This window comes from Brachyistius frenatus, unplaced genomic scaffold (assembly GCF_029030835.1).
Source record: "Brachyistius frenatus isolate BFR_SWC_R1_liver_20210118 unplaced genomic scaffold, ASM2903083v1 Contig_380, whole genome shotgun sequence".
Lineage (NCBI taxonomy): Eukaryota > Metazoa > Chordata > Actinopteri > Embiotocidae > Brachyistius > Brachyistius frenatus.
Window position 1 is genome coordinate 147,501 of NW_027210979.1, and position 8,925 is coordinate 156,425.

Sequence of the window (8,925 nt, forward strand, 5' to 3'; positions counted from 1 at the left end):
TTGTCAGACATGTGCAGCTTACAGCAGCACACACGCACACGCACACACACGCACACAAACACACACACACACAAACACGCACACAAACACACGCACACATACACACACACGCACACAAACACACACACAAACACACACACGCACACAAACACGCACACACACACACACACACACACAAACATGCACACAAACACACGCACACACACACGCACACAAACAAACACACACACACACACACACACACACACACACACACACACACACACACACACACACACACACACACACACACACACACACAGGACATGTAGCGCAGAGTGTTTGTGTCTGACATGCTTCTGGATGTGCAGCAGGAACAATAGCTGGACTAGGAACAAAAAGGAGAAACGAGGCGGAGAACAGAGGTTCCTCCCTGCAGCTGTCCTGACATTTACAACAACAAAGAACCACCGAGCAGCAAACCACTGGTGACATGACATCACAAGAGAAAGTCACCGGATCCCAGCTGACCCCTTCCTCCTCCCTGTCTTTCTTCTCTCCGTGTTCCTTCACGTGTTTTTTCTCGCTGTGTTCCTTCACGTGTTTTTTCTCTCCATGTTCCTTCCCGTGTTCGTTCACGTGTTTTTTCCCTCCGTGTTCATTCACGTGTTTTTTCTCCGTGTTCCTTCACGTGTTTCTTCTCTGTGTTCCTTCACGTGTTTTTTTCCCTCCGTGTTCCTTCACGTGTTTTTTCCCTCCGTGTTCCGTCACGTGTTTTTTCTCTCCGTGTTCCTTCATGTGTTTCTTCTCTCCGTGTTTCTTCTCTGTGTTCCTTCCCATGTTTCTTCTCTGTGTTCCTTCCCGTGTTTCTTCTCTCCGTGTTCCTTCACGTGTTCCTTCTCTCCGTGTTCCTTCACGTGTATTTTCTCTCCGTGTTCCTTCCCGTGTTTCTTCTCTGTGTTCCTTCACGTGTTTTTTCTCTCAGTATTCCTTCACGTGTTTCTTCTCTCCGTGTTCCTTCCCGTGTTTCTTCTCTTCATGTTCCTTCCCATGTTTCTTCTCTCCGTGTTCCTTCACGTGTTTCTTCCCTCCGTGTTCCTTCTCTCCGTATTCCTTCCCGTGTTTCTTCTCTGTGTTCCTTCACGTGTTTTTTCTCTCAGTATTCCTTCACGTGTTTCTTCTCTCCGTGTTCCTTCCCGTGTTTCTTCTCTTCATGTTCCTTCCCATGTTTCTTCTCTCCGTGTTCCTTCACGTGTTTCTTCCCTCCGTGTTCCTTCTCTCCGTATTCCTTCACGTGTTTCTTCTCTCCGTGTTCCTTCACGTGTTTCTTCTCTTTATGTTCCTTCACGTGTTCCTTCTCTCCGTGTTCCTTCCCGTGTTTCTTCTCTGCGTGTTCCTTCCCGTATTTCTTCTCTGCGTGTTCCTTCACGTGTTTCGTCTGTCCATGTTTTTTCCCTCTGTGTTCCTTCCTGTGTTTCTTCTCTGCGTGTTCCTTCACGTGTTTCGTCTGTCCGTGTTTTTTCCCTCTGTGTTCCTTTCCGTGTTTCTTTTCTCAGTGTTCCTTCACGTGTTTCTTCTCTCAGTGTTCCTTCCCGTGTTCCTTCTCTCCGTGTTCCTTCCCGTGTTTCTTCTCTGCGTGTTCCTTCCCGTATTTCTTCTCTGCGTGTTCCTTCACGTGTTTCGTCTGTCCATGTTTTTTCCCTCTGTGTTCCTTCCTGTGTTTCTTCTCTGCGTGTTCCTTCCCGTGTTTCTTCTCTGCGTGTTCCTTCCCGTATTTCTTCTCTGCGTGTTCCTTCACGTGTTTCTTCTCTCCGTGTTCCTTCACGTGGTTTCTTCTCTCCGTTTCTTCCTTTGTTTCTTCTCTCCGTGTTCCTTCACGTGGTTTCTTCTCTCCGTTTTTTCTCTCAGTGTTCCTTCCCGTGTTTCTTCACGTGTTTCTTCTCTCAGTGTTCCTTCACGTGTTTTTTCCCTCCGTGTTCCTTCCCATATTTCTTCTGTCCGTTTCTTCTCTCCATGTTCCTTCACGTGTTTTTTCTCTCCGTGTTCCTTCCCGTGTTTCTTCTCTCCGTGTTCCTTCACGTGTTTTTTCTCTCAGTGTTCCTTCCTGTGTTTCTTCTCTCTGTGTTTCTTCACGTGTTTCTTCCAGAGACAGGACTCTATGGAGGTGGATCATTGTGTGGGCGTGTGTTTGGACTGTGAAGAGGAAATGTAAATGGTTGCTGGCAGCACCATGGCAGCGCTGCCAGCATGTGTGTGGCATATTGAATAATAATGACAAAGCGGGCTGCATCCCCTGTGAGAGAGCCTGCAGAACAATGATTACAGATTGGCCGGTGTGTCCTTAGCATCACAAAGCTCTCTGATTCTCATGCTAATCACAGCAGATGCCCAGTGAAATTGATCTGCGAGGCCGGAGGAAATCAAATGGAATATCCCAGTCAGGCTGTAACTGGAGAACTACAGCCTGTTTATTTGGATATTTCAGCCCACAGAGACTTCTTGCAGGCTTTGACCTATAGCACCCCCTGCCGGTCTTAGGCTGGTACCGGCCTCATCCACGCTTCTTCTTCCAGGGAATTACATGTGAATGTAGACTGAGCTTCACTGTACTCTGAGTTATTATTCCGTTACTGTTCAGTGTGTTATTCAGTTATAATTCAGTGTATTATTTGGTTATTACTCAGTTACTATTCAGTAATTATGCAGTTGTTATTCACTTATTCTTAAGTTATTATTCAGTGTATTATTCAGTTATTACACTGTTATTGTTCAGTGTTATCTATTTATTATTCTGTTGTTATTCAGTTATTATTTATTTATTATTCAGTAATTATTAAGTTCTTATTTTGTTGTTATTCAGTTATTGTTCAGTGTGTTATGTATTTATTTATTATTCAGTGTGTTATTCAGTTATTACACCGTTACTATTCAGTGTAATATTTGAGGTTCAGGTGCTTCTGCGCTCAGTCTCAATCACCCCCCCTCCTCCACCTCCAGACACACACACACACACACACACACACACACCTCTCCTCTTCGAATGCACTTTATTTTCATTGTGAGGAGGGGAACAGGAAGGAGACCCAAGGCTCAGCGATGCTCAGCTGCACACTCAATGTAGGTTAATGGAAAGGAGGAGAGTCTGAGCTCAGGCGGCCTCTGATTGGCTGGCTGGCGACGTGCAGCTTCTCCGCAGCACAACCTGTCAGTGTTAATCAGGGCCCATCTCTTAACAGGCAGCCGGGGCTATCGGAGAGGTGAGCCCATTGCTATTCAGGACGAAACAGATGATAAATCATTTGTACATAATTAGTGCTCAGCAAGGTTACATCTGACACATATTTTCATCTTAATTAGGAGGGAAATTTGTTCCATTAATTTAATTTGGTGCGCATGAGCGGCTCGGCACCTAACTAAGTTAATCTTACACCTGTCAGGGCGGGAATGGAGCCGGGCCTCGGATTACAGGAGGAAATGGGAAAGAGTGCTCCATCAGATTGGTTCCTGCTCAGACCTCAGAGGAACTGATTATCAGAAAATAAAACTGCAGCTCTGCACACCGACTGCTGTGTGCAGGAGAAATCTGCTGTTAATGGGCACTTAACTCCACTCTCATCTCTCTGCATGATGACAGTCTCTCACGGTGACCCCGTGTTTTCTGTCACATCTCGGAGGCGCTGCACGAACACCGATCACAGAGCAGAAGATGTTCAACGCTCTGCTGCCGACCAATCCGGCTCCTTCGTCCCAGAACAAATATTGAAGTGGATCTCACAAATGGGCCGTAAGCAGAACAACATGTTGTATCGTGGGAGCTGTAGGTCGTCCAGCAGCGCAGCGCTCTGATTTACAGCCTCCTGCCGGGGTTTGACGGAGACTCCTGTCTGATCTCATTGCCTTCAGCGGGCGGCAGCAGGTCCAAGGACCGGGTCTCTGCTGCCCGGCGAAGCCTCTATGAAGCTGTAGTAATTGCCCCGAAGAGGCGGTTGGATAGAGAGGAAGGTGGAGAATGACTGATTTAGTAACTCTCAGCTTTCTAATGGATTCCTCCACTGCCTCTCGGGCACTCAGGCTGACAACCATTACCTGAACTGATGCATAGTCCATTACGGCATCTCCCCCTTTAATAGAGTGTCTATCATGTGAAATACAGAGACGTCAGGTGCCAAAGCTGCACTCTCACCCATGTGTGAAGGTTTAACCCAACGATAATGGCTTTTCTTTGAGACACGGCCGCATTACAAATGTATTGAACACAAGCAGAGGAGGAGAGGAGCAGAGGAGGAGAGCTGCTGTTAGCTGCTCTGACAGGGAGCCTCCTCCTTCTCTTCCTCCCACTCCCCCTCCACCTCCTCCTCAGGGAGCCTCCCCCTCCTCCTCCAGGAGGAACCTCCTTCACCGGGAGCCTCCCCCTCCTCCTCCAGGAGGAACTACTCTCTGACCAGGCTGTAACATGTCCGCTCGCTGGCCCTGAGTCGGCATCATTTCAATGACTTTTCCTTTGTTTTTGATTGACAGCAGATATTACATGTGAAGAGTCCTTTCTTCTACTACACGGTTTTCAGGTGGAGGACGCGGCGCTACAGAAACAACTTTGTTCCATCTGTGATTGTTCATGTGAACAAGTCGTAGCACCTTTTGCACATTTTATGGAACTTGTATTTATTTGTTTTTTATTCGTCTTGATGAGCGAAGCCTTTGAGAACTTCTTGTCATGTCCTGTTGTGTTTGAATATTGTCCATTTTTAAAGATGGATGCCTTCTTTTACAGCAAAACAAATGTACGTACGGGGACAAATAGAGGAAGCTGAAGCTGAAGCTGTGGAGCATTACAGTTTAGTTGTAGGATGTGAAATGTGCTTTGTGACCTGGAATGTGCTTTGACTGTAGGACCCTGTCTGATCTCACACCAACTGTTCTCTTCTTGGACACTGTGTCCATCAAACCCTCTGAACCTGCAGCAGTCAAACAGACAGATACAGTCAAAGAGACAGAGACAGACAGTCAGTCAGACAGCTGACTTCTGAGAGCTGATGATGTCATCATGATGACATCACTCCAATGGATGTTCATAATTTACATTATGAAACGTCTTCATGGGTATTTATCACCTTCATCTGGAGGAACTGTTTCGAACAGCATCACGTTTGCTTGTTCATGTATGTTGGAAAAGTCCCAGCCTCCTCACACGTTTCACCTTGACATGTCTGTTACCATGACAACAGCTCCTGTACTGGTCCTTATATTTAAACTTTTTTTACTTTACTGGACACCCAGTTTTTTTCTTTGATTGTTTTGCATCTAAAACATTTTTCATCAACATATAAAACATGATTATTGCTCAATATTGTACAACCCGGCAGATGGGATGAGCAGCAACGACGTGAAACAGCTTCTGGTTTGGAATCGTTTAATAAAAGTAGAAAACACAACTTTCCAGGTTTCAGTGTGAAGAACAACCCTGTACGATGAATGTGCTGACTCAGCTCAGCTGGAGGATGAAGGTCCTTTTGTTAAATGTGTTCACACAGGAAGTACAGCATCACACAGCTGTTTCTGTTATTTAGTCCACCCTCTGATGGAAGTGGGGTGGACAAAATAATAGAAACACCAGTTCAATAAAACAGAGATGGACAGCAGCCGTCAGACGGATGGAGGACCAGCTGGGAGACGTTTACCTCAATATAATAAATATTATTAATATCAATACATGAAGCTGTCCGAACCACTCGGCTCACTTTAGATCCATTTAATGCATTTTAATATCAAACATACAACATCTCACAACAGTCTGTTTATTTCCTCTGGATGGTTTCACTTCTTTCTATTCCCCTCCTCCTCCCTGCTACTCCCTCCTCCTCCCTGCTCCTCCCTACAGACTCCTGCTTCCTGCTCCTCCCTGCCTCCCGCCCCTCCCTGTAGACTCCGGTCTCCTGCTCCTCTCCAGCTCCTCCTGCTCCATGGGCTGGATGATGGCCCCGGGCTGGGTGAGGAGGCGTGGCTGGGTGACCTTCCTGACGGTGTGCTCTGTGTTCCAGGTCCGGCCCAGCGGGGTTCGGATGGTGCTCTCGAACTGAGCTTGGTTCTCGAAGGGGAAGGGCAGCGAGCTGACCCGGTGGAGGCCGACGGAGCCGCTCCTCTTCTCCGAGATGATGACGCTGGGCAGGTGGCGGTCTGTCCTCGGAGGGGGCGGAGCCTTCTTCACCCTGAACCTCCTGCGTTTGCTGCGCGACAGTTTCAGGCCCGTCCCTCCCCACTCGCCCCACCCGGGAAGCGTCAGGTCCACCTCGGGCTTCCCCGTGTCCTCCTGCCTCCTCTTGTCCTTCAGGAAGTCCGACACCACGTCGTCTCCGGCGAACGCCTCCTTGATGAGGCCCCTCTGGTCCAGCCGCTCCTCGCCGTCCTCCACGGTCGGAGCCAGCGGGACTTTGATGTCTTTGGTGTCTTTGGTGAGGACGTCTTTCAGCTCGATGCCTCTCTTCCTCTTCCTGGTTTTGCCGGCCTGTTGCCTAGCAGCCGGCCGGTCCTCTGAGGGGGGGGGCTGAGGGGGCTCCACGGCTGCCTCACCAGAGTCCTCCTGAGTGAGGAGGTCCACGTCCTCCAGAGTCCGGATCCTCCTCAGCCCCTCCTGCAGCGGAGCGCACATATCTGGGACGGCGTCAGCCTCCCTGCTGCCTCCTGCTGCTGCTCGGAAAAGAGCAGTGAACTCGGACAAGCCCTCCTCCTCCTCAGCTGCAGTTTTGTCCTCCTCCTCAGCTGCAGCTATGTCCTCCTCCTCCTCCTCTTCAGCTACAGCTTTGTCCTTCTCCTTCTCCTCCTCCTCTCCATCCACAGGCATCCCTACTGTTGTGTCAGCCTCCTCAGCCTGACGCAGCTTCCTTCTACTGTCGAACTCTCTGAGGAGCACCTCCTCCTGCTCCTCCTCCTCTGCTGCGTCTCCTGCTCGCTCCGCTGTCAAACCCTGTGCATCGCTCGTCTCTCTCTCTGTGGGCTCCTCAGACAGCCTCCCTCTCATCCAGGGATTCGTAGAGTCCAGTCCTCTCTCTGCATCATTCACAAAGTCCGGCAGCACCTCCTCCTCCTGCTCCTCCTCCTCCTCCTCGGTCAGTGAGGTCACCAGTTTCTGTGTCAGGTCTTTGTTCACCTCCAGCTGCTGCTGCATGGCCTTGCGAGCCCCCTCGTCGTATTTGGCCATGATGGCCTTGGACTTGGCCCACTTGCCGCTGTTCTGGTGCTTCAGCGACATCCTCTCCTGCATCCGGGCCCGCTCCATCCTCCTCAGCTCCTCCAGGGCGCCGGCCGGGTCCGTCTTCACCATCTCGTCAAACTGCTTCAGGAACTCTTTGCGCTTGGCCTTGTTCTGGACTCGGTGGTACTTCTTGCTCTTGATCTTCCTCTCCCGCCGGGTTTTGGCCTCGTAGTAGGACTGCAGCGCTCGGGCCTTCTGCAGCTCAGCCCGGCGGATCTTGGCCTCCTCCAGGCTCATGGCCCTCAGGGACGCCTCCTCGGCGGGGGTCAGGATGGGGTCGTTGATGGGCTGCTTGTTGGCGGAGAGGAGGGCGAAGATCTCCTGCTCCAGCGGGGTCTTAGCCCTCCAGCCCGTCACCACCCGCTCCATGGGTCGGGGGCCCGGGGGCTCCTGGTCGAGGGGGAACACCAGCTGCTCGGCCCGCTGGTTCTGGGTGATGATGCTCTTCCAGCGGCTCACCTCGGCGGCGGCCCGCTGGAAGGCCACGTCCCTCTGGATCCGCTCGCTGTCCTGCTTGCTCAGAGGACAATCTATGGTCTTCCCCCGCTGCAGGCTCTTCAGCTGCTTGCGGGTCTTGGCCGGGACGGCGGGCGTCTTGTCCAGGGTCCCGACCAGGTCCGACAGGTCCACCCGGTCCGCCTCTCCCTCCGCCGACACGGTGAACTCGGACACGGTCAGCGCCGCCTCGGACCTCTCCCCCAGCCTCCCCCTTCTCCTCGTCCCTCCGAGCCCGCCGATGGCCTCCACCAGCTTCTGCCGTTTCCGTTCATCCTCGTCCTCCTCACTGCTGATATCTTCATCTGCTCCTTTCAGATCCTCCTCCTCTTCCTCGTCGTAGACCTCCTCTGCTTTCAGCCCTGAACTCTGATCCGTCACATCGGAGCTCTTCTTTAAACTCTTTTTACTCACTTTCCTCTTCGGAGCTTTAGCCATGCTGCTGTAAACACCGCCGGCTGGACTCGACCCACGTGTTGTCGGAAAACTGAGCCGGTATCGTAAAGCCGTCGCCGCAATGTGAGCAACACTGTCGCAAAATCGAACGTCGCCCTCTCGCGTTCTTTATTGGAACAATTTAAAATCGGACGCGACAACGACAGAAGATCAATGAAAACAGCGCAACATATCAAACAAACAGGAACGATTCTCATATCAGAATGGGCATCGTTCATTATGATTATTCATGTCGGAGTATAATAATGTTGCAGCTCGTGAGAAGATTTGAACAACTGGCGCTTCATCCATAATAAACTGTGATATCTTTTAGTAGTTTATTATATTGCACATTAATAATTGGAATTTGAAACTAATCTGCAAGTAGTAACTAAAGCTGGCAAGCAGGAGAAATACTTCCAACGGGAGTATAAAGTGAAATACAATAGAAATACTGAAGTAAAGTTAAACTTGCAGTACTTTTTAGTAGTAGTAATAAGCAGTACTAATTAATAACTGACTTATATTTCTATATTATTGTGTTTCACTTGCCACATCTGTGTATAAAACCAAAAGCTATATTCAGCCATAAAATGTTTCATTAACATGCGGTTAAATGTGTTTTTTTATATACTTAAATGTGTTTTTAAATGAATGGTTTATATGTGGTTGATTGTATGATTTATAGCCGACAGTTTATGTATAGTGTTTGGTTTATTGATGGTTTATAAATGGTTCAGTAAAAGGCTTAAATATTTGTATTTGTG

General features: G+C 49.5%; 1 protein-coding gene and 1 long non-coding RNA gene across 2 annotated transcripts in view; both read right to left on the reverse strand.

Annotated features, from left to right (window-relative positions):
* LOC138636482 (uncharacterized) overlaps positions 1 to 8,925 on the reverse strand; it is a 208,826-nt gene that overhangs the window by 135,828 nt on the left and 64,073 nt on the right. The window lies entirely within an intron of this gene.
* On the reverse strand, positions 5,379 to 8,213 carry LOC138636487 (U3 small nucleolar RNA-associated protein 14 homolog A). The gene has a single exon (XM_069724519.1). It carries the CDS (start codon positions 8,159 to 8,161, stop codon positions 5,852 to 5,854), a length of 2,310 nt encoding a protein of 769 aa, XP_069580620.1. The 5' UTR covers positions 8,162 to 8,213; the 3' UTR covers positions 5,379 to 5,851.